At 50.8% G+C, this 26,054-nt stretch overlaps 1 protein-coding gene across 1 annotated transcript in view; it reads left to right on the top strand.

Moving 5' to 3' along the window:
- METTL3 (methyltransferase 3, N6-adenosine-methyltransferase complex catalytic subunit) overlaps positions 1-26,054 on the top strand; it is a 125,510-nt gene that overhangs the window by 38,183 nt on the left and 61,273 nt on the right. The window contains exons 2-4 of the mRNA XM_086923636.1: positions 14,878-15,059; positions 15,729-16,124; positions 25,328-25,503. Of these exons, the coding sequence (XP_086779762.1) occupies positions 14,878-15,059; positions 15,729-16,124; positions 25,328-25,503 (754 nt within the window). The remainder of the gene's footprint in view (positions 1-14,877; positions 15,060-15,728; positions 16,125-25,327; positions 25,504-26,054) is intronic.

The following is a 26,054-nucleotide window of genomic DNA, read 5'->3' as shown; positions in this document are numbered from 1 at the left end:
GTGGGCCATCAGGTGTCGCTCCAGGCGTCGAGGTTTGGGCCCATGATGAGTACTTCTGTTTTGTTGGTGTTTAGTTGTAGGCAGCTGTTTTTAGGTTTTGCTGGGGAACGGAGCCTTTAGGCTCCGCCTCCAGAGAAATCTCTTTATTACAGTAAGGACTCTGGAATACGCCCCCTGTCCCATTGGCTAGCTCCATAAATGGAGGCTAGCCATTGGAACAGAGAGGCGTCCGTCATGGCCGGAGGAGACTCGGGGGCGTTCCCGAGATTCTTTGGCTTTTGGCGACGTCACGCGACGCCGGGAACCCCCCTGAATCTGGCCGGGCCGTGCTTGCTGCTGTCCTGCCTTCTTCCGTGTCCCTCCTCCCGCCGTCCCCCCTCCCCCCTCCTCGCTGTCCTGTGCACGTTTCCCGCTGTCCGTTCCTCTCCCCCGCCTCCCGAGCCGCAGCTGATCCCGATCGGCTCTCCCCGCCTCCCTCTCCCCTCCCACAGCAGATCCCCGCCTCCCTCTCCCCTCCCACAGCAGATCCCCGCCTACCGGCTGCTGTGCCGTGCTGTGAGGTCGCCGTGTTCATCGACACGTGTTTGGTGCAGACTGAAGGTTTGTGAGCCTTCCCCGAGCAGAGCGCACTAAAATAACCTGTGTGCAGCTTCACCACCGCGACCCGGGATCAGTAAACCCCCGGCGAAGGGCCCCGTACCTTGCTGGTACCAACGCGACCGAAAACGAGCCCGCTGCTCTCCGATTGGACGGGAGAGCCGAGCCCCCTCACCAAACGCCGCGACGGGATTGGCCCGTGCGGCGCAGCGTCACCACTGTTGCCGTGTGGTGATTGGCTAGGGCGAGGAGCGTCATCGCAGGCTTGACCCGGGAGCCGCACTGCCATAGGCTGACTCCCGGGTGCTTTGGAGGCTCGCCCGTTCTGCCGTGTCTGGATTGGCCCGCTCGACTGGAGGAGCCGAGAATTCACCGCGATCACCGCCGGGCCCGGGGAAGACTGACCTGACCTCGCCGAGGGACCTGAAAGAGTGCTCCAGCCCCCGGCCTGCCGTCTCTGCCCCCCGCTGCTCCCTGGAGAACCGAGAGCGGGCGGAGGAGCGTCCTGAGACCGGCCGGGCTGGAGCGCTAGTGAGCGCTCGCCGCGGGGTGCGCCTGGAAGGGAATCCCCCCTCCCAACAGCATTGCGGTGAGACGCGCTAGAGGCGCGAAGGGTCCCTGACGCTAGGGGCCGGGTCCCGTTAGCGGTATAAAACATTGGCATGATTCTTGGCTCATTTTGGGAGCGTTTCTAGCATAAAACATTGGCATGGTTCTTGGCTCATTTTGAAGAGCGTTTTCAATCACATAATATTGGCATATCGTGTGCTGATTAAAGAGACTAGAGACATTTGCTTCAAGAACTTCCTGAAATTTAGAAACACCAATTAAGATTAAGTTCATCATTGCTATACTGAAGTGATTATCGTGCAACTGCTTATTTACATTGCTGCAACCAGATAAAAGTTATTTCTATTTTTATAAAATACTTACCTGTGTGGTCTCAGTTTGTGGTGGATTCAAATTGTGAGCGGCCCGGTAATTCTGTTGAGGCTGTTAACAGCTGTTACTTACCCCAGTGAAATTAGAAGTGTGAGGCAACACTGGAGTTCCACTGTGTTTCACCTCCTGCTCGCGCGCAGAGTCTCAATGCAGCACCTGGGCAAAAGCGTAAAATCGGCACAGTAAATCCGATTTCCGTATGTTGTTTCTCCAAAACTCCGAATTGCTGTTACTTTCCTGTCCCCTAATAACCAGGATCCCAGGCAGGTCATGGTAATTCTGGTGCGGGGAAATAAGGAAATGATCACGGGTCACGAGGTCCTCTCTTCTTTCCCTGGTGATCCTTTCCTGCCTGTCTTCACTCCATCCCCATCCTCTGCCCGCCGTTGGCTCTCTTCTCTCGTCCTCTTTCCTATCTGTCCCTCGCGTCTTTTTCACCCATAAGACTCCCTCCCCAGCTCCTCCCAATTCATCAGTCCCGTTCACACTTTTTTAAATGTCCCCCTACCTTCCCTCTCTTCTGCCCTCACTCACCCCTCTGCCCCAGCCGTCCCCTCTCGCGTTTCCCCTATATTTCCTTGTTGGTTCCCCGCTCTGCCTTTCCCTCTCTTTCTTCTCCTCGCACCCTACACAGCTCAACCTCCTCCATTCGCCGTCCCTCCTGCCCGCTCACCGTTGTCCTCACACACTCCTCTCCATTTCGGATGCCCCCTCCTTTCCTTTCTCCCTCCCATCCTCTCACATCCTCCATTGATACATTGTACTCGCCCTATCTTTCTTTTGCTTTCCTCTTCCAAATGTACCTCTTGCCCTCTCGGCTCATTCCATGACCCGCCGCTACCCCTTTACTCCGTCCCCTTTCCCTCTCTCTCTCTCTCTCTCTCCCTCTCTCTTGTGCTTTCTCCACATCTTTCCCTCTCAGCTTTCTTTCTTCCCTCTTACAGTTTCGGTTTCTCTCGTTCTCTCACTCTCTCTCCCCTCCTGCCGTCTCTTTTCCTCTCACCCCTCCTCTTTCCTCGCTCAATCTGTGCCCCTCGTGTCTGCTCTCTCTGGTCACCAGAAGAGACAGCGCCTCCCACCGCCGCAAAAACGCCCGCCATAGTAAGAGCGCAAGGGACAGGAAACGAATAAACAAGGGAAGGAAAGACACACAACCAAGAGTGGAACACTTAAAGCTGCTCCAGAGAGGGGGAGCCGAGCAGGTCCGCCTGGAAATGTACATGTGTAGAGACACTTCCTCGGGAAGGTCCCCCCTCCCCCCGATCAGACCCTTTCAATTATTCAATAGCTAGAGCAGACCAAGTGACTGCCAGGTGCAATACATCAGGCTTAGGAAGGGCTTTCATTAGATTCGGAGAGATTCACGCTGCTCTCTCCCTCCATCCCTCCGCCCTCACTCCTGTGTGGGTGGCTCTGTGTGTGTGTGTGGGTGGCTCTGTGTGTGTGTGTGTGTGCGTGTGGGTGCAAATGCAATAGGTCTCACATTTGCGAAAGATTAAGCTATTGGCATTGTAAATGACAATGCCATTTATTTATCTGTTTTCAAAACCAACACATAAATAAAAAAATTTGTCATTTACAATGACAATAGCTCTAACTTTTACAAAGGCGAAACCGTTGCATTGTAAATGCTTGTTCATCCATTTGGCGACTGCTTCCATGCCTTCTCAAAAGTTGCGTCTGGCGGTGTTGGGCTCGTTGGATAGGGAGAGGATGAGCTGGGTGTCGTCTGCGTATGACACGATGTTGAGTCCGTAGGTTCTGACGATGGGGGCAAGTGGAGCCATGTAGACGTTGAAGAGCGTCGGGCTGAGGTAGGAGCCCTGGGGGACTCCGCAGGTGGTAGGTGTGGGGTCCGAGAGGAAAGGGGGGATTCTGACCTGCTGCGTCCTGTCGGAGAGGAAGGAGCAGATCCAGTCGAGGGCCTTGTCCTGGATTCCTGCATCGTAGAGTCTGCGTATTAGGGTGCGGTGGGAGACTGTGTCGAACGCCGCTGATAGGTCGAGGAGGATGAGGGCTAATGTTTCTCCTTTGTCCAGTAAGGTGCGGATGTAGTCTGTTGCGGCGAGGAGGGCGGTTTCCGTACTGTGGTTTTTTCTGAAGCCGGATTGGGAGGAGTCGAGGATGTTGTGTTCTTCAATGAATGTGGCGAGTTGGCTGTTGATGGCTTTCTTGATGACTTTCGCTGGGAACGGGAGCAGGGAGATGGGTCTGTAGTTTTTGAGGTCGGTGGAGTCCGCTGAGGGTTTCTTCAGGAGGGGGTTGACCTCGGCGTGTTTCCAGTCGTTGGGGAACGAGGCGGTCGCCAGGGAGCGGTTGATGGTGTGGCAGAGCATGGGTGCGATGGTGTTGGCGGCTCTGTTGAAGATGTGGTGGGGGCAGGGGTCCGTGGGGGGCCCTGAGTGGATTGACTTCATTGTCTTCAGTGTGTCTTCGGTGGTGAGGGCTGTCCAGTCACTGGTTTCCGGGTGTCGGGGTGGTTGGTGAGGGTTCATTGTGTTGGTTGTCTTCGTCGAAGTTGTCGTAGATGCTCTTGATTTTGTGGTGGAAAAAGATGCTGAGTTTGTCGCAGAGGTCTTGTGAGGGAGGGATGTCGGTAGACTCGCTGGTGGGTTGGGCGAACTCCTTGATGATGCTGAAGAGTTCCTTGCTGTTGTGTGCGTGGGTGGAGATTCTGTCTTCAATCGCTTTTTTCCTCGTTTCTCTGATGAGTTGATGGTGGGCGTTGGTGGCGGCTCTGAAGTTGTTGTGGGCTTCTGTGGATTTGGTGTTTCTCCAGGTCTTTTCGAGGCGGCGGCATGTGCGCCTGGACTCTCGAAGTTCGGTGGTAAACCATCTGGCTTTCTTGGCACGGGTATTGTTGTTTTTCTTGAGGGGGGCTATGGTGTTGGTGCTGTCCGAGATCCATCTATGCAGGGTTCGGGCTGCTAAGGACACATAGAAGCCTGCGTGGGGGAGAGGTATTACCTCTCCCTGGCAGGAAGCCACACGGATATTCGCCCAAAAGGCGAGCATCAAAGGGAAATCTGCCTTTGAAGGCAAATGATGAACAACTCTCCTCCTTTATTGAGGCTAATCATCTCTTTGATGATACGCAGTTCTGCTTAAAAAAAAATCACAGTACCGAAACGGCTCTTCTCACAGCCTTGACAGTGGGGGTCAACGCAGTTTTTATACTGCTGGATCTCTCAGCGGCCTTCAATACGGTCAATCAGAAGCTACTGGTTGATCGACTGCAGGATTTAGGGACTGACAACTCTGTACTGGCGCTGATTAAATATTTCCCTTCAGTGCACCAACAAGCGGTATCTTTAAGTACATTCAACTCCTAGCTGCCGTGCTGTCTGCCTTGTGGGATTACTCCGGGGTTCTCATTGTCCCCCCACCTTGTTTAATATCTGTCTCACCTCTTGCTGATCTCATCAGATATATAGATCTGTCCTAGGTGTCTTACACCGATGACACACAAATAATTGTCTCTCTTTCAAAAAATGAAAGATACTCTGGCAATTCGCTTAGCAATTGTGGGAGTGCAGTGAGTAGTTGGATGGCCAACAACTGCCTGGTTCTTAACTCCTCAAAAACAGAGGTTAGTCAGTTAGGCAATAATACAGCCATCTGGTCTCCAAGCTGGTGGCCCTCTGACTTGAGTACGGCACCTACGCTTATACCCAAAGTAAAACACCTGAGATTTCTGTTGGACAAGGAGCTAAAATATAGAGAACAAGTTAACCTGATCACGTCATCCTCCTTTTACTGGCAAAAAAAAAAAGAAACATATCTTCCACCTGATCTTGTGAAGGCGGGGGTGATCCCACTGGTTCTGTCGCGAACGGACTATTGTAACAGTCTTTACTTCACCCTTCCAAAAGGGTCACTTAAGAAATTGCGACCATTCAAAATGCGGCTGCACTTTTTCTTCTAGGAATCCCTACATTTCATTCTGCCAGGGCAGTCATCAGACAGTTGCACTGGCTCCCGGTCTATCGTCTCATTACCTTCAAGGCTCTTTGTTTAGCATATAAAAAACTCTATGGAAAAGTCCCAGTCTACCTCAGGAAGAATTTTATGCTGTTTATTCCAGGCAGAACGTTGCGGTCATGTTCAGCCAGTCTCTTGAGGGTTGCTCCTTTCAGACGCGACACCTGGGTGGAAACTTTCTTTTTCAGAATTACGACTCTTCATTGGAACTGTCTGCCACTTGAACTGAAAACAGCGCCTTCACTCTCGGTCTTTAGGAAGAGCCTTAGAACCTGGTTATTTAGTCAGTGATTTCTATTGACACCACTTAGCTTGTTCTGCTCCTTTTTACTCTGTATAGCGCCAAGGCGCCTCCTGGTATTCATGCACTTTATAAGTTGTATCATTCATTCATTCAGAAAGGCTCCTGTATTGTTTAGGTAGGCTGGCTTGCACCCAGGACAGAGACGGAAAATCAGTAGCCAAATTGGTTTTCAGAAGATTGTAGCCCCCTCGGTGGCCAGACCATGTAGAGCTAGTGAGGTCTACATGCTGAGAGGGGTTCTGCCATCTTGAGGGTGGGCAGAATAGAGACGTCTGGGATAGCTAGTTGCTGCACATAATAAGAAGTTGGCATCAGGCAGGAGGGCACCCGCTAGCCAAGCAGCTAGTGACCGCACGTTCCCTGAAGCAGTGTTTGGTTTCTTAAGTGTCTTTAGTATCTTGCGTATTACTTCCTCAGCTGTTTTGGTGCTGTATAATTGTTTTACACACATTCCTTATGTAAGTCTGATTGTTCGGAGCCTCATCTAACCCGGGTTGAGTTAAGTATTTAACAAATGAAAGCTACTAGTCCTAAAGAGGTTGATCAGTATATTACACGGTGAGGTTGCACAACCCCACCATATAATATAACCCATTTCCTCACACCTACTAAGTTGGATTTGTTTTCACTTGTGTGTTTGCAGTGTCACCAAGATGGCTCAGCATGCACTGAGAACACACTACATGCTACTTGTTTTCATGTACTTTTTTTTTTTTTTTGAAAATCTGTTTATTAGCATAGTAATTGGAGCAGTTACATACATATTCGGGCACAGTAATCATCAGTATGTCACATTCATATGTCTGCTCAGTATGCATAGGCGTTTAGTACCCTTGATTTTCCATTTTCGTCCGGAACCATAGCAACTGAACAATCCCCTAACATACCCACTCCCTCCCCCCCGCTAAAATCCCTCCCGGCACTCTCCTCGTATGCGAATAAATGTGATATTTACATCCTGGTCACTTGCTGCTCCGTGTAGTACAGTGTTTCTGTCTTTTTTCTTTTCTCCCCATACACAGAGGCAGGCTGGCATAGAATTGTCAATGGTACGGGGTTCCCCGTACCCCAACACAGTGCACCATACATCATGAATGTCCTAAGGGGCCGGACCCCATCATCCCGCTTGTAGCGAGTCATCCGTGTCCCCCCCCCGTCCTCCTCCCCCCCCCAGTCTCGAAGGTCCCCAGCACAGTGTACCAGTCTAAGGAGATCAGTGTTTTCCTGAGACCTCTGTGTTCTTCTCGTTGTAGTGCCTCGCCTTCTGCCTTGCCCCATCTAATCACCTCTGCTTTCCATAAATCCGGGTCAGGGGGTCTGGGGGACTTCCACCTCATCGTGATTGCTCGCTTCGCCAGAAGTAGGGCCAGGTCTGTGAAACGTGTCTCCACTGTCCTTGTGCGTGTTGACGGTCCCAACCCTAGCAGTGTGTGTTCTATGGTGAGCGAACGGGACAGGGTGCCAGCACTCTCAAGCGAGTCAGCGATGGTAGCCCAGTAATGGCCCAACTTGGGGCATTGCCAGAGCATGTGTAATAGTGATGCGTCGTCAGCGTCGCACCGGGGGCAGTTGCTACTCGCGTCGGGGAACATCATATGCAGGCGATGTGGGGTCAGGTAGGCCGTATGCAGCAGCATCAGCTGAATAAACTTGTATTTGGGGTTTCTGGCTACCTTATTGGGAAACTGGAGGATGTGTTCCCATTCTTTGTCCCACAGTGGCCTACCAATGTCTCCTTCCCATGCTGTCCTGAGTGTTGTTAGAGGGACCGCCCTCCCCGCTTTTATGCTAGCAGTGAGCCATTTGGTTAGGTGGCCGCCCGTGCCCATGAGGTAGTGCATTGTTATCAGGGGGTTGGTAGCTGGCTCCTGTCCCTCAGGCGCCCAGGTGTGTGTTATATAGTGACGAAGGCCTGCGTGTAATAGGAATGAGCCTCTAGGGACGCCATGCACAGCCCTGAAGTCTGTAAAGGACAGTAGGTGCCCCTCCGCGAACAGGTCTCCCACATGGGTCACACCTGCGTCCTGCCACGGCGCCAGCCTGTTCGTTGTCAGTGTACTCGAGCCTAGTGGGATGCCCAGAAGCGGGATCGTGGGGGCATACGATGTCGTTGGGGAAGTGTATTTCACTGCCTTCCGCCAGTATGACACCGCCAGCCGGAGGAGTGGTGGGGCATTTCTCGGCATGTCCGATTGGGGTAGGAGCAACTTGTGTATGTCCCCTCTTTCATGTTCCCTCTCTGCCATGTTGAGCTCGTGGAGGTTGCGGCCCGCCACCCAGTAGGCCAGCCATTGTAGCTGGCACGCATAGTTGTACGCCCTAAAGTCTGGAAGGCCCATACCACCGGAACCTTAGGGGAGCTGCAGTTTAACGAGGCCTATACGTCTGCGCCCGTGTCCCCACACAAGTTCCGTGAGTAATGTGTCGAGATGCTGAAACGTCGCCGCCGGGATCAGGAATGGCAGGTTGGTGAAGTGGTAAACTAGGCAAGGGAGCATTACCATCTTGGAAATGGCCACTCTGCCAGCAACAGAGAGGGGCAGCGTCAGCCAGAATTGAATTTGTGATTTCAGTGCTCTCATGGTCCTTCCAAGGTTGCCGTCAATCATCATGTCAGCTTCCCTGTAGATGTGCATCCCTAGATATCGGAAGGTAGTTCCCGCTATCTGAAATACGTGTGGAGCGAAGGGTAGGGGAGTGGAAGAGTCTGTATTCCTGAAAGTGAACCCATAAGACTTGGGTTCACTTATAGTAAGGCCTGAGATCTCCCTGAAGTCCTCAAACAATTGGGGTATAGGGCCCATGTCTCCCCGTATGTCTCGAAGGTACAATATGATGTCGTCGGCATAAGCGGACACAATGTGTGCCGTCCCATCTCTCCGAATACCATAGCAGGGGGCTTTCGCCCTGAGACTGCAAAGCAATGGTTCGAGGGCAAGGATAAATAGTAGAGGGGAGAGCGGGCAGCCCTGCCGGGTGCCTCTTGCTATAGCTATAGGACCCGAAATATGCCTAGAAGTGCGCACTCTCGCTGTAGGGAGAGTGAACAGAAGCCTGACCCAGACAACGAATTCGGGCGGTATCCCGAATTTCAAGAGTGTGGGAAACATGTAGTCCCATCTAAGGGAGTCGAACGCCTGTCTCAGGTCTAGTGAGATGCAGCCCTCCGAGCCCGCGCCCTCCACGTTTCCTAACATCAGTTGGGCCAAGCGTCTGAGATTCATGGCCGTGCTCCGGCCCGGCACAAAACCACACTGGTCCGGATGGATCAACTGGGGTATATATTGATTTAGTCTTGTCGCCAGCACTTTACTCAAGATCTTCGAGTCAGTATTTAGGAGGCACAGGGGTCTGTAGTCGGCCAGCTGTAGCCCTTCTTTGCCTGGTTTTAAGAGGGATGTGATCAATGCTTGCATGGACGATTGCGGTAGGGAGGCCGATCGCAAGGCTTCCAGATAGAGAGCATGTAGACGTGAGGCCAATAGATCTATGAACGTTGTGTAGAATTCGGCCGGGAGGCCGTCGGTCCCAGGGACCTTGTTCCTAGGGAGGGCTCGTATCGCTTGTCTGATTTCCGCTAGTGAGACGTTGCGCTGTAGGTCTTTGCATGTGGGTAAGCCGGGGCAGGTCCAGGTCCCTCATAAAGGCCTCATAGGCGATCTCCGACTGGGGCGGGGGGGCTATATAGTGTGGTGTAATAGTCCCTGAACGCCGTATTAATCCCTATTTGGGTGGTGGCCGGATTGCCTGCCTGGTCCACAATTTCTAAGATTGGGTAGCATGGTGGGGAATCTCGTAGTATCCGGGCCAGAAGGGTACCAGGTCGGTCTGCCTGTGTATGCTGCCTATTCGTGTGTTCTCTGTAATCTAGGAGCCTCAAGTCTTCTAGTAGCTCTGCGTGTCTGATGTGGGCCTCCTGTAGTGGGGTGAAATGTGCATTGGTGCCCGCTGCCTCGCTCTCCAGGGACGCTAGGGAACCCTCTACTTCCTTCAATTGATTGATGACCTCTTTCTTTCTGCCCACTCGAGCGGCCATCGCCTCTCCCCTGAGACAGACCTTAAATGCGTCCCATTCGATCTGACGGGTGCTGGCTGTGTTCGCATTCGTGGTGAAGTATGTGTCTATAGAGTCGGAAAGGGACGATCTAAAAACTGTGTCTTCAAGCAGGTCAGAGGGTAGTCGCCAAGCCGGGATGGGGGGCGTCAACCTGCCCCAGTGCCAAGTGAGTTCAACGGGGTTATGGTCGGATAGGGTTTTCCCCATGTGTTGGGCCTGTACAATTGAGGTCGTCAGGGAGCGGGAGCAGAAGACATGGTCAATTCTCGTGTGGAGCTGGTGGGGCGGGGAGAAAAAGGTATATTCCCTCTCCTGTGAGTGTGTGCTGCGCCATGCGTCTGCCAAGTCCCAGCCCTCAGCCCAACGTGCTAGAGCGTCCGCCTGTTTTCTGCTCTCAGTGGCTAACAGGGGGGGTGTGACCTATCCAGTGAAAGATCGAGCACAGCATTGAAATCCCCCCCAATGATCCAATGGTGATCAGCCCAATCAGCCAGCATCCCATTCAGTGTGAGCAAGAATTCCGATTGGCCTGTGTTCGGTGAGTACACACATCCCAACACAATGGCATCCCCATCCAGTAAACCCCGCACAAATACATAACGCCCCTCCTTATCGATCTTTTGTTCTAATGCCTTGAAGGGGATAGAGTTGCGAAGCCAGATTGCCGCCCCCCTGGAGAACGCAGAATAGGAGGTAGCAAAGAGCTGTCCTCTCCATTTTTTGCGTATCTTCACAGTTTCAGCACTGTTCAAATGTGTCTCTTGCAGACAAGCTATCTGTGTCCCTCTACGGTTGAGTTGAGCCAGGATTCTGTGGCGTTTGTGTATCGAGCCCAGTCCCCGTACATTCCAGGTGCACAAATGATAGACATTAAGAGATCCCATAGCCATCTGTGTGTGTTGGTAGAGCGGAGCTCATGAGTGACCATGTTAGATTCGTCATGGTGCCAGGTGAGAGTGCCTTGTGAACATATAACCCCTTAACTAAAAGGTCCCCAGGCCAACGGGCTCGGGAGCCAAACAAGGGTGCCCAACGTGGGCACAAGTCAGTTTGTTCCATGTTCAAAACGGGGGAAGCAGACCTCTGATGACTCTCTCTTGATGGTCTGCTCTGGCATGGTAGCCCTTGAGAGGGTGAGCCCTTCTGCAACCCACCATGTATGAGGAAGAGGGGTCGGTTATACGTTACCACCTGGAGAGGATCAATCGTGCCGACAGTCAGAACTCCTCTGCCATCTGGGCCGTGATCTTGGGGAACAGCTGTAGACTGTCCACCGACCCGGAAACCTCAGTGTGGGTGTCGGTGGTGACGGTGCCCCCGTCCCCGGTTGCTCCCGCGTCGTGGGCGGCCAGCGCCTCCTCTGTTAGTCACATCCGTGATGTTGAAGTAGGACCCGCTGTCTGGTCCCCGGGCGGTTGAGTGTTCATCGGTGCGCCTCGCGTCGGGTGCTGTCCAGAAGTGGAAGGATTGTCTCGTTGTCCCTGTGAGGCCCTGTGACCTCCACTGTGGTCGTCCGCGAATGGGTCTTGTGAGGTCGGAGGGGTGAGTGTGACTTCCATCCATTCCTTGCCTCCTCTGGCGAGTCGAAGAAGTGGGATTTATTGCCGTGTAGTATCTTGAGTCTTGCAGGGAATAACAGCGCATATTTCATGTCTCTGTCTCTGAGTTTGCGCTTCACCCCCAGGAAAGTGGACCGGGCTCTTTGTACCGTGGGCGTGAAGTCGGGGTACACCGATATGTTTTTGTCTTCGAAGCGTATAGGTGCCTTCTCCCTTGCCGCTCTCAAGACAGTGTCCCGATCTTTGTAATGGAGTAGGCGCGCAGTCAATGGTCGAGGTGGCGCTCCCGGTTGCGGGGGGCGCGATGGCATTCTGTGCGCACGCTCCACACTGTACAGGGCCGTAAGGTCGTCCTGGCCCACCAGTTTCCACAGCCAGTCTTCAACGAATTGGGTGGGGTCCCTCCCCTCGCTTCGCTCCGGAATACCCAGGATGCGGACGTTGTTGCGGCGGGCACGTCCTTCCGCATCGTCCACCCTGCCCCATAGCTGTTTAAGCTGCTTCTCCACGGTCTCCAGCTTCGTGGAATGCTCCGTCTGTTGGGGTATTAGGTCATTTAGCGCTATCTTCTGCTCTGAGACTCGCTCCGCCAGCTTGTTGTGGTCAGCCCGCAATAGGGATAGGCCAGTCGCCATGTTGTCTATGCGTGATTCTAACGCCTCGCGTGTGGCGCGTATTTCGTTGAGGATGAGGTCAACTTGGCGTCCTGGGATCCCTTTCCGGTCGGCGGGATGATGTCCGCGTTCGAGGAGACCAGTGGGTCTTCGGAGCCCGTGGACTGCATGTCTGCCGGAGCGCCTAAGTCCTGGTTCCTGCCCCTGTGTCTACCCATTGACCTGGTAAGCAGGGCGACGCTGGAGTAGCCGCGGTCGCCGGTCTCCCCCACACACGTGTCCACGCAAGGGCGCCGGGGTGAGAAAGCGGTATACCCAGGTTCCGCTGGATGCAGGCGATTGTGGCGCAGTCCTCAGGTCAGCCAGGAGTGATCTGGGCCAGTTTGTGCAGGGGTGACGACGGCCGGCTGTTCGCGGTGTTGTCACGGGGCGGAATGGGGTTCCGTTGGTGGTCTTGATAGCCGTTAATGACCTGGCTGTGCAAGGTGTAGGGGGGAGTCCACAGGCCAGGGAAGGCGACGAGGAGGGACAGCTTCAGTGGCCAGTATCGCGGCAGGCGCCAGGCTTGCAGCGTGGCGTTAGGGCTCCACAGCGCGCGTCTTCTTCCCCCCACGTGTGCCTGGTGTCCCCAGCTCTAGTCCGTGAGGTTGCAGGTATAACCGCAATGCGAGCGGTCTCTGACCGTGGGAGTGTACAGCCTCGCGTACTCCCGCTGCTGAATGCCCACCGGCGCCGGTGCCTGGAGTGTGCAGATTGCCGAGAACGAGTCCCCAATGTCCTGGACCCCACTCCGGGGTGCAAACAAAATGGCGCCTGCAGTACCTTCTTGCTGCCGGGCCGCCCGCGCCCCCCGGCGCGCTGTGCCGTGAGCAGACTACGCGTCCGCAGTGCCGATGGCGGGTCCCGTATCACACCAGACCTGTTCTCTTCACCAGTGGGGGGTCCGGGGCTCAGGTGCTGCAGCTGTGTGGCGATTGGCGGTGGCAGGTCTGGAGTCCGGGCCGCCCAGCGGGTCCCGCAGCGGGGGAGGCCAGTGGGTGACCGGCCCGGTGTTGGAGGCAAGGAGGCCACAGGTGGCGCGGGGGGGGGGGCCCCGCAGTATGTCCTGGTGTCGCGGTAGGGAGTCCGCCGTATCTCCGGACCGGGGCCCCTCCCGGAGCGAGTCAGTGACCTAGGGTGGGTCGGACAGTCCACAAATCGAGGCCGAGGCTTTACTCTGTGCTACAGGCCGCAGCAGTCCCCATGGTCCCGGCGCCCTACCGGTGCGAACCGTGGAGGAGCAGCACCCGTCCGCTGCACGCCGGTCGCTCCCAGGGCTTCTGTGCACCGTGTGGAGGTGAGTTGCAGGTCAGGATTACAGGATAATCAGCTATTATTTCGGGCTAAGGACGGAGCTCCGGAGCTACACGTCCACCATGCTCGGCACTTGGCCACGCCCCCTTCATGTACTTTGTTTATACGTTAATTTTTAGGTTTTCATTTGGTCTTTGAATTTTCTACATGAGTATTCCTTTAGTACTCTTATAGTCACAAAATGTGTGAATGAGTAAATGATGACTGAAATGCATGTGGCATAGTTTTGCATCAAATGGAGAATCTGGCCCTAACGAATGCCACGGTCACCTCTGGGACTAATAGGCAGAAACATGTCTACCAGAACGATGTGGAAGTAATTACCCTCCTAGGAATTGACCACTCAGTTTTAATCCTCTCCTGGGTCCTCGTCTTAGTAAAGGCATACTTGGGCTACCTAGCCTACTTTTATATCAGACACCAGATCCACCAACTTTTCTCCCCCTTTAAAACAATGGTCTAAGTGCTTCCTACCAAGTTGGAAGCCCATTCGTCATTATAATAATTCTCGACGAATGTGGAGGCCCAAAGGGTAAAGCATGATATCTGCTTAGGTGTGTGCGGGCTCTCCTTACACATTTCTGAGATTCCCTAATTCCTTTCTCTGTCAGACAGATGGTTCTTAACCTTTTGGCTTCTGTGGCCCCATTTAATCATTACTGGAACTCTGGAACCCCCACTGAAACATTATTGGTTTCTGGGGATCCCCATTGAGTTATTATTGGATGCCGAGCATCCTGGCATAAGCATTTTCAATGATTTGAACCACAAAACAATATACAAAAAGTACAGAAACCAGCATTCATCAAACAAAGACACAAATGTGTAATTCTTTTGATTTTAATTCATAAGCAAATGTTTAAAAAAATCAAAAATTATTATTGTAATGGGAAGATTGATTTCTAAGTCCAATGGAAGCCACTTAGTGCCCCTACTTAATTCTGTTTGATGCATTTGCACTGCTCCCACGAATCAGTCTAATTTTTAGCCTCCAATTTCAAATTCCTTCACGTTTGCAGAATGTTTTAAAATTTTCTATTTTCTATTTTGTGTCTTCATTTCTAAACACTTAATTAATCTGTTAATATTATTTATCAGTCGTCGGCCACCTGAGTAGGCTATGTGGACCCCCAAGGGTCCCCAGAACACATGTTAAGAATCACTGTACTAGACACTATATGGTGTAAGAGAAATTGGAAAATGTCCTTTGTTCACTATATTTCCTTTAGACCGGGATTGTTTTCTGTGTACATGTATACATGCTTTGAGGGTTCATCTCCGGTTGGCCCATTGCATCTTGCCCCTTTCTCCCCCAATTTTGTACTAGTATTTGTGCCTCGTATGTCATTTAGTGTCTTGACTGAGCGTTTTTAAGGACTCTGCCACTCAGTAGTTGCAGTTGTAAGTCTGTGCCATGTTCAAGATTTTGTTACTGAGAATTTCTGTTTTGGTTTTCCCTTATCTTCACAGATCCTGAGGGCAGCCTATCCCCTTCCTTCCGTAGTGACAGCCCTGGGCCAGCATCCTCACCAGCTTCTGTGCCCAAGGAGGTCATTGACCCAGAGCTGGAGAAAAAGCTGCTCCATCACTTGTCCGATCTCTCCCTGGCACTGCCCACAGATTCTGTCTCCATCCAGCAGGCAATGAGCACGGTATTGGATGAAGAATACTCATTTGGTTGAATATTGAGAGGGTTTATTGTCTGTGTTTGGTTCAGTAAGAGGTTGTATTGTCATCCGGGTCCTGGGGGTACGATGGCAGCAGTGTGCCAGCCTGGGATTTGTCAGGTTGGTAGTGTGTCAGCAGGGACACAGCATGCCTGTCAGGGTCATGCTAAGATATCACTCTCGAGGGCACAATAAGACAATTTTTGTCTGCAGGCTGCTTGGTATGAGGACAGCATGCTTGCCTTCTGTTGGGTAAGGGTGCAACCATTTCAAATTAACCATCGTAACTGCGATATATGTGCAGTTTGTAATAATTAGGAGGTACATGCTGCTGTGGGAACAGTACCTGCCAATTGTGCCCAACAAGGGCCTGGTACACAAAAACAACATGACCATGTATGCCTTCCTAGGTCTTTGCAAATGGCCGTTTGCTTCAGAGATTTTAAATGCCATCTGTGGATTAAAGGGGATTTAGGATTTCCTGATGTCAAATTGTATATTAGAGGATATATTGTGGCAGGGGTGACTTCTAGGGAATCCTATGTTCTAAGAGTCTTTAAGTAGACTACTTTGGGTATTATGGTGGACATTTCTGGCCCTTTCTCTAGTACCTTCCTAGTGCTGTATCACACCCATTCACAATCTGTTTTGCAGGCCAGTGTCCCTGTCAGCCGGGAGAGCGTGGAGAGCATTCTGCAGAAGTTTGCAGCCCAAGAGCTAATTGAGGTGAAAGCTCGTACCCTGCTAGATGATGAGGACCGCCCTACCGTCGTCATATACGCTGATCACTGCAAGTTGTCTGCTATGATCTGTGTGGTGGCTGAGAAACAGGCCCCTGAAGTCATTGAGCCTGGCATTCGACAGAAGCGCCGATTGGAGCAGGATCTCGCATCTTCCCTTTCTCCCTCCTCATCTGCCACGGCTGGCCCATCAGCAGAGAAGAAAGTGGTGGAACCTGCAAAGAAGTCCCGCAAGCATGCCTCAGACCTGGACTTAGAAATTGAGAGCCTGCTGAATCAGCAGTCAACTAAAGAGCAACAGAGCAAAAAGGTACTCTTCCAGTTGTAGAGGCTTGAGAATCAGTAAGAAAGGAGGCAGATTGGAAGAAGTGGCATTGGCAGTATGGGTTGGGAATTTGAGAGTAACAAAGGGAATTGGAAGTATGGGCAGGGGCATGGATGAGGAAATTTTATGGGATGATATGATAGGGTGCGTAAAAGAAAGCAAGGCATGAGTGGTAGATGGGTGAATGACAGGGAATTAGTAGAGCTAAGAATTGTGAAGCCATCAGACTGTTGGCAGGGAAGAGGGCAGCTAGTGGAAGACCAGGCTGAAGCCTAGAACAGGGTAAGAGATGATTTGGGAGAACGGCCTGGGTTCACTCAACTTGTTAAGAGTTAGGAGGAGGTTCCAGGACAAATCAAAAATTGGCAGCAGTAGGGCAAGAGTTTGGCAGCATCACCAGAAACCATGCTGTTTTACATCCATGTGGCAGGTGAAATAACTCTACTTCAGGTCAAACTGTGTTTGTTCCTGTGCTTCACCTTGTTAGTCTCCTACACTAGTCATCATGTTGGTGGCCCTTTCTTCATGTCGCCAGGTCTATTTTACCACACACTTCACCATTTTAGCATCCTCCAAGTTATGAGGCTTTCATTGGATCATACTCTTTCTCTTTGTCATCATGCTGTTTGTGATTCCTGATATCACAGCCTGTGTGCCCATGCCATCACCATGCATACCTATGTCCATTGTGTCTTGTGCTAGCTGTCCTCCAAACATTGCAAGATCGGTGTGTTACATGTCTTCCTGTCTGTGTTGCCACACATCACCATGCCTGTCTCCCTTGCATGACCCTTTCAGTTCCAGTGTTTCACTCTGTCCATAGCCCTGGGTGCCACATCAGTGTTCCTCACATGTCACTCAATCAATGTTGCTACCCATCATACTTTTAGTAACTTGTTATGAGTGCTGTATTAATCCAGATGGGACTGGTAAAGGGAGTTGCTGGCCCCATCTGGATTAAACCCTAGAGAATACTACTTTGTGCTACTCAGGTACTCTACTTGTCCAGATTTTTTCACTCAGACGTTTCCCCTGCTGAATTGGAGCGCATCAGTAACGTTGCTCTACATTAGAATTGGTAAATGATTGTGCCCACACTGAATACTGTTTAGTAATTACTGACCGCTTCAGGACCTCAAGGAAAAGCCTCACAGGCAGTGAGGCTAGATACAGCACCACATACCCCTGTCATGGGCCCTCCCTAGACTGTAGCACCATCTGTGGCGACCTCCAGCACTGAGTGCCTCCTGACTAGTGTCCATAACACAAGTATCTTTGTGCTGTGTCCCTGCCACGTATGTTGAGCGGTCCTACTGTAGGCCTACCAAAAAACCTGTGTAGGGGAAAAACTGCAAAGAAGAAGCAGCAGAGGCAGTGTTTTTAAATACGTTTGGCAGATCTCTAGTGGTGCTTGTTTTATTGTAATTCCCTGCTTCAGAAAATGTTCTTTAACTTGAACTTGTTGACTCAAAGTCTCCAAAATTTCACTACTGTTTTCTCAGGTAGCAATCCATAGGTTAAAGTCCACAGCAAATTGTTCTGCACTCTCCAACCACACATGGGAGATGTTTCAGAGGAGCAGGCAGTGTCCAGTTGTAAGCGGTTCAGTGGTTTTCTTACAGGCAGGCACATGATTCCCTAGTTCCAATTAATTTTTCACTTTATAGCCAGGTAGAACATGGACCAGTATGTCTTTATGCTTCACAAGAGACTGTCACCGCTAGCCCTTTAGAGCAAATTTTTGGTCTCAGGAATTCAGTGCAAAGCTAGTGACAAATATGTCCCACTCCAAAGGCAAGTCTAGTTACTCCCAGCAAGCTTCAAATACATTCTTCACTTCCAAGCTCCAGGCTCCCCCTAATCCACAAATTGCTTTTGGCTTAGGAGTTTGAAATTGTTTCACCATCTTCAAACAAAAATGTGTTACATGTGCTTTTCAAAAGCAAATATAACCCGGGAGCTAATTTTCTTTATTTGTTAAGACTATTATATGGTTTCCTTTTGATGTTCCTCATATTCACAGGTCCGCAGAAAAATACATACACAACAAACTAAATGAAATGATCGAAGAAGCCATTGCTTTTTTTAAAAACATTCTATATCCATTGGATGTGTCAAATCCCGTTTCATATATAGAAGTCCTTCTTAAATATTATTCTTCTCAATGCAAGCAAAATGTACACAGTTTCTTTCATACATTTGTCATAATCATGGACACAGAACGAGCGATAAGAGTAGCCATCAAAACTATTACATGTAGAAGTGGGCTCTGTCTATTTGCTTTCTACCGGCATTGGCCAAATAGTCTATAAAGCAGTTCACCAACATTCAGTTTAGAGGACAGACCAGTGTGTCTATGAAAACATTAGAGCCTGTAAACACACAACTCCTACTTCTGCCAGGCAGGTAAATAAATCAGCCTTGTATTGATCAAAGTTGGTCTTACTATGCCACTGGTGTGGATATGCTTTTGTCATATACACCACGCTCTTTCAGATTTGGGAGGTGCAGCGCTCTCTTCCCCCGTACGTCAATCTGTGTACATGCATCAAACTGGTCCCAAACCAGTGCGCTGCCGGTCTCCTAATGTCTCCATGCAACCTTTCGCCTAACAAACCTATTTTCTCTTCCCTCATGCCTCGGTGCCTAATCGAGTTCTCTTTTCACTTTGCATCAAAATTTGTCACTTATGAGTCTCTCATGCATGAACTCTTGTTCACATTCCTGATAGATGCTTTTAACTGCTGATTTCTCACCATTTAAGTTGCCCTAGGTGCCAGATCTGGAACATCTAACAAGAGTTGCTCTGACACTCTAATTGGTGGTACCATCAGACACTGCAGCAGCCTCACACTATCTCTGGGAGTGACAGCGCAGAGCTGCCTATATCACCCTCTATGGGCTGACATCAGTTGCTTTCTTTCCTCACCCTTCTTTGTAGATTCGGAGCTCTACTGCCATACCTTTAATTTTCTGAGACCGCGTGCTAGCGACCATGTTTCCCCAGAAAACCACAGGCTTCAAATTGTGCTGCGACTTCCGAAAAAAAATGTCTGTTTTTAGATCTGCAAGATTTCTGGCTTTGGTGTCTAGGGTCTAAGCACAACTTGAAGTCCTGCAACAGATGCGTCCTGTTTTGTATTTTGACCATCAAACAGTGGTAGGCAAATCTGTATGCCTCTGGGAACCAGAAACTGGGCAGGTCATGCTCCAGACAGTGGACCCACTCCCACTTGTTATGTTATGTTATGTTAACCCTTTGTTAAGGCGCAAACAGCTGCCCCAGCAACGGAGCGTCCCGGCGCTGACCTAACCAGTACCTGAGGGAAGGGGGGGATAACCAACAGAAGACTAGATGACGGAAAAGAGATGAGTTTTGAGTTCCTTTCGAAAGGCAGTCAAATTGGTTAGGGTGCGGATGTGTAGAGGCAGGGAGTTCCAGAGTCTTGCCCCTAAGACTTTGAAGGAACGGCCGCCCATTCTACAAAGCCTGGTTCGGGGGACCGGCACGAGATGTTGTCCCAGTGAGCGCAAGGTGCGCTGGGGAGTGTAGGGTACAAGGAGCGGGCGTAGGAGTTCAGGGCAGTCTGAATTAAGAATTTTGAATGCAGTGGTAAGGGTTTTGAAATGAATTCGGGATTCAATTGGCAGCCAGTGCAGATTACGGATGGTGGCTCTGGCAGAGCACCTGCGTGGGAGGCCAACCACAGCTCTGGCGGCCGAATTCTGGATACGTTGCAGCCGTGCTAGTTCTGCTTTATTTGCCCCCAAGAATAGAACATTGGCATAGTCCAGCCGGGCAAGGATCATGGATTGGATGATAAGTTGGCGGGTTCTGGAGTCGAAGAAACCGAGTATCGGGCTAAGACTCCTCATTAGACCCACACACGTAGCTGCCACTTTCTTTGTGTGGGACTGAAAATTGAGTGAGGAGTCGAGCCAGACACCTAGGTTTTTCACAACATTTTTTGGCACGGGGGTGGGGCCAAGCAAAGAGGGCTACCAATGATCGCTCCAGTGGCTAGGGTTTTTGCCAAGGAGAAGCACCTCCGTTTTCCCGGCGTTCAGCTGCAAGCAGTTGCGCGTCATCCACTGTGCAACTGCCGCTAGCCCATCCCTGAATTTAGTAGCCGAAGTTGAAGGGCCTTCAGAGAGTGTGATGACCAGCTGTGTGTCGTCGGCGTACGACACCAGCGTAAGGTCCCACTCTTTTGCCACTACTGCAAGAGGCTGGACGTACAGATTAAAAAGGGATGGGCTTAACGCCGATCCCTGGGGGACTCCCTGTTCGATGGAATGGGGTTGGGAGATGTAAGGTGGGGCTGAAACTCGAAAGGACCTGTCCTTTAAAAAGGACCGGAACCATTCAAGGGCGAGTTCATCGATCCCTATGGCCTCAAGTCGTTTCAACAGGATGTTGTGTGAGACCGTGTCAAAGGCCGCGCTGAGATCCAGCAGGATCAGCGCGGCACTTTGACCAGCGTCCAGGACACCCTTCAGCTCCCTCGCCACGTTCTAATACCGCAAGATCGCAGACATACACGACAGCTTCAGCACCCAAACCCCGGCCCTCCAGCCACCGAACCAACAATCACACCCACCACCCTCAGTGCCTGGACCCCCGTCAGCACTGAAGACACCACCCACGTCATGAACACCATCCACTTTGGCTGTCCCTCTGACCCATGCCCTCACCACATCTTCAACAAAGCTGACACCATCATCGCACCCCACCTCCGGAACATCATAAACAACTCCTTCGCATCAGCCATCTTCCCAGAAAGCTGGAAGCACGCAGAGATCAACGCCCTACTGAAGAAACCCTCAGCCGACCCATAAGACCTCAAGAACTTTCGCTTCATCTCTCTCCTTCCTTTCCCGGCTAAAGTCATTGCAAAGACTGTCAACAAACAACTGACTGCATTCCTCGAAGCATACCACTCGCTCGACCCATCCCAGTCCGGATTCCGAGCCAACCATAGCACCGAGAACGCCCTCAGCGCAGCCATTGACGACATCAGGACCCTGATGGACAACGGAGACACAACCGCTCTCATTCTCCTAGACCTCTCAGCCGCCTTCGATACCGTCTGCCACCGCACCCTAATAACCCGCCTCCACAACACTGGGATCCAAGGAAAAGCCCTGGACTGGATCACCTCGTTCCTCTCCGACAGAACCCAGAGAGTCCGCCTCCCTCCCTTCTGCTCCACGACCACCAAGATCATCTGCGGCGTACCCCAAGGCTCCTCGCTCAGCCCAACCCTCTTCAATATCTACATGAGCCCCTCGCCACCATCGCTCGCAAACACAACCTCCACATCCTCTCCTACGCCGACGATACTCAGCTGATACTCTCCCTCACCAAAGACCCAGCCACCGCCAAAACAACCTCCAGGAAGAAATGAAAGACATTGCGAAATGGATGTACCTCAGCCGTCTGAAACTCAACTCCGACAAGACGGAGGTCCTCATCCTCTGACAATCCCCATCCGCCTGGGACGACTCCTGGTGGCCCACGGCGCTGGGCACCGCACCGACACCCACGGAACACGCTCGCAACCTGGGATTCATCCTGGACTCCTCCCTCACGATGACCAAACAAGTCAACGCCATCTCATCTTCATGCTTCAACACCCTGCACATGCTCCGAAAGATCTTCCGGTGGATCCCCACCGAAACCAGAAAGAAAGTCACCCAGGCCCTCGTCACCAGCCGACTGGATTACGGGAACGCCCTGTACGCATGAACCACAGCCAAACTTCAGAAACAACTTCAGCACATACAGAACGCCTCCACACGACCCATCCTCGACATCCCTCACCGCAGCCACATAACACCCCACCTGAGAAACCTGCACTGGCTCCCCGTCAGCAAGAGGATCACGTTCAGGTTCCTCACCCACGCACACAAAGCGCTCCACGACATGGGCCCCGAATACCTCAACAACCACCTCTCGTTCTACACTCCCACCTGCCAGCTCCGCTCCGCCAGCCTCGCCCTCGCCATCGTCCCACGTATCCGCAGAACCACAACCGGAGGAAGATCGTTCTCCTACCTGGCCATCAAGACATGGAACTTTCATCGCACACCTACGACTGACCCAGGACCACCTCACCTTTAGAAAGCACCTCAAGACCTGGCTATTCGAGCAGTAACGGCACCCCCCTCCCTTCAGCGCCTTGAGACCCTCACGGGTGAGTAGCGCGCTCTATAAATCTATTGATTGATTGATCTAAGAGAAGCACAGTCGGCCAGTAGCAGCGGGCAGGCCTCCTGTATGCCTTCCCATCTATCCCACTCCTGCCTGAGTTCTGAAGAAGCTCATCCTTGTAGAGCCAGATTTGCCAGGAGTAACTCTTGTCTCAGCAGCAGGGCAGATATGGTTCTGCACCTGAATCTCCACAATTTACACTTACACTAATCGAGAAGAGCTGCATAGACTGAGTAGATATGATCTTACTGCACTAGTGGTGGATGTTATTTTTGCAACTAGACGTTTGTTAACAAATCTATTTACTGAGATTTAGTGTGAAGTTCGTATCCTCATGTGGAGAGCATCAAGTTGATCCTCTTCAGGTCAAACTGTCTGATGTTTTGCTGTTTGTCTTATTTCTGGCCTGGAAAGGGTTTGTGGTGGCACTGTTAAAGATTATTTTTCAGTCCTTTTGGCCTTTCTATGTTTGCATGACCATCATTAATTGTTCAAGTCACCTGTTGAATGTGTTTCTTTAAAGAGCCACATATATGTTTCTTCCCCCACCCTTTATTATGCCTCCATGAGGCTTCAGTTGGGTGCTCACGTTGTTGATGTGCACACCCTTCAAACCTACACACAGTTGCTTAATGAGATTAATGACTATTAAGCCAGTATTCTTCATTGCACTCACGTCTGCTCATAGTATCAGTGAGCTACAGGTGCTATCAGTGCAACTTCTGTATTCCACATTCTTCCCGGACTAATGGTGCGGCAAACCTGTACTTCCTTTCTGCTGAAAGGAGTTTTGCCCTTCCACATGGGACAGTCCATCACTCTCCCTGCTTTATTCACTCCCCCACTTTCCTTTAAAGAGGAGGTGAGGCTTCAGCGGTTTAATGTAGAAAGAACCCCTAGCTTTTACATTGAAAACATAAGGAAAACCAGTTTGTTTTCTCCTTTGCTACTGCTAAGAAGGGAAAAGTGGTTCAGCTGCAAATCTGGTCCAGGTGAATCATCGTGGGCATAAAAAATGTTCTACTCTGGCCAAGAAAGAGCCTCCTAGGGACAGGGGACAAGTGCTCTACTGTTCCCCTGCAAGGCCGACTATCTACTCCCCATTGGAGTTGAGACTCACTCCGGAGGTAGACCCACTGACCCCGGCCAATACAGTACGAAACCTGGGGGTCCTAATTGACAAAAACCTCCAGATGGAGTCGCAGGCATCCAAGACTGCTAGTGTCTGCTTTGGCCTGCTGCGCCTGCTCCTTCGAATACTCCCCATGTTGCCAAAGGAATTGTAAATGTACATGTATTTATATAGCGCAAATCACCGACCCGGTATCTAAGCGCTTGCTTAGGGAACCCGTCCTGGTATTGCCCTGTGAGATAGCCCCGGCAGGGTATCCACAAGGTGAAAGCAAGGCATCCCACCGCGAGGGGCCGTTCTGGAGATTAAGCAAGCTATTGCCCAGAGTCACAGAGTGTGAGCTCGTGAGTCGAGTAGGCACCGGAACGAGAATTGTCGAGTCCGTGGAATTTTTGAGCCCAAGACCCGCCGAGGCAGGGAATTGAACCCTGGTCCAGGGCCGATCTCAGGTTCCGGGTCTGCCGCCTCTAACCCCTGAGCCACACTTCTCCACCATTGCACGCTATGGTAGTAAACGGCACAGTGCTGAGCAGACTGGACTACTGTAACACCCCCCAGTACATCTTTCAGGGGCTGCAAAGAGTCCAGTCTGCGGCGGCAAAATTGGCACTGGGGCTGCGACGTGACTCTTCTTCCACCTCCGCACTGAGGCAGCTCCATTGGCTACCAATTAGAGAAAGGGTTCTATTCAAATCACTCTGCCAGGTGTTTAGGGCCTTACACGAGATGGGCCCAATCCCTTTACAGGAAAGATTTTCCTGGTATCTCCCTCAGAGACAGCTCCGGTCCTCGTGTACCGGTCTGCTGGCAGTCAGAAAATGTAAACGCTCCCGGATGGGGGAGGAGGGGCTTTCAGTGTGGTAGGGGCACAGTTATGGAACAAGGTACCACAAATGATTAGACAGAGTGTCTCATTAATCGAATTTAGGAAAGGCCTGAAAACTTGGCTTTTCCCAAAACTCTGATCTATGTTTCCATTTCTTTCCTCATCAACCAGCAGACCAAGTATCTGGATATCTAAAAGCGCCAGGATACCCGTAGGGTGACAGTAGCGCTATAGAAGTATAGATACAATACAATACAATACAATACAATACGATCTCCTCCCACCAGGTTAAGGCCACCATAGTGGCCTTTGATGAGGGTGTTCCAGTCTTGGATAGCTGTGACATTGCAATATGGTCATCTGTACTCGCCTTCATCAAGGGCTTCGGTCTTGACAATCAAGTCCGCCGCACAGCCATTTTGCCTGCTTGGTCCTGCAGGACTTATTGGTTGAGGTTCACTCCTTAGATCCTCCACCTCTGCGAGGTAGTACTTTCATTTATTCAAAAGGTGTAAGAACTGCTGTTAGAAGTATCAATCAAAAGGCCAACCAAGTTGTTTACATTTGGTAACTCTTTCTGGTGGATATCTGTGGGTTACTATCTACACTCTCTCCTTCTTGTTTTATAAAATTAACTTTAGAGCTCTAAAAAAGACCTCAACATTCTGTGCACTGTCACATTTACAATCTTCATGGCCAGTCTACAAGTGATGGGGCGAAAGAGATTTGAAGGAAAACTGACATCAGCAAGCATGGATGTGCATACACACAGCTCTCTCTGTCATCACTTCAGTGGGACAACCACAGGGTTTGATGGTATCACCTATTGACATGTAGGAGCAATTGATATGAAAAGTTACAGATCCAGTCTGGCACCTGGGGGAATTCATAAGCTGAGGAATCCGCAGAATCCACCAGAAAGGGCATTACCGAAGGTGAGTAATTATGTTTATCTTGTTGTGCCCCTAAAATTCTTGCCCCATCCCAGTTTACCTTGCTTTGTTCTTCTGCTACAGGTGAGCCAGGAGATTCTAGAGCTTCTTAATACAACTACAGCCAAGGAGCAGTCAATCGTGGAGAAGTTTCGCTCCCGTGGCCGAGCCCAGGTGCAGGAGTTTTGTGACTTTGGTACCAAGGAAGAATGCATGAAGGCAAATGATGCTGATCGGCCATGCAAGAAGCTTCACTTCAGGTATACGTTGAATATGGCTACACTTGGCAAGAGGGTGACCAATGAAGCAGATCTTCTGCTCCAGGCATGGGGTGTGGCCAGGCAGCAAACTGCCATTCAGCTGAAGGCAAAGACATACAAGCAATGAAGGAATGAGCTCAGCCCTGCAGGAAGTTGCTCTTCTCATAAAAGCAGATATCCTGAGAAGCAGATAAAATTAATACAACACGATTTTATTAACCAAAAGCACACTATCAAGCTTACAGAAAACTTAGTTTTAGACCTGCACACTGTAATACCAAAATCACAGGATGACATTTAGAATAGAAAGGTAAATACTAGCTTTTAGTATTGTCGTGGCCTGGGGTTAGCAATGGGAAATAAAACTTTATTAGAATTGCATGTTTGCGTGTAGTTGTTAATATCTCCTATGCTTGATGGTACAGGGGAATCAAAAGTTTTGAATCCCTATGGGAAAATGAACCCTCACGTTTGGTTTTTCCTCAATAATGATACATGATTTTGTGAATGAGAAATGCACAATCAGCTTGGATTTTTTGTAGCTACCTCAG

Source organism: Lissotriton vulgaris, chromosome 5 (assembly GCF_964263255.1).
Source record: "Lissotriton vulgaris chromosome 5, aLisVul1.2, whole genome shotgun sequence".
Taxonomy (NCBI): Eukaryota; Metazoa; Chordata; class Amphibia; order Caudata; family Salamandridae; genus Lissotriton; species Lissotriton vulgaris.
The sequence above is the reverse complement of the archived record's forward strand: the minus strand, read 5'-3'. Positions and strand labels throughout refer to the sequence as shown.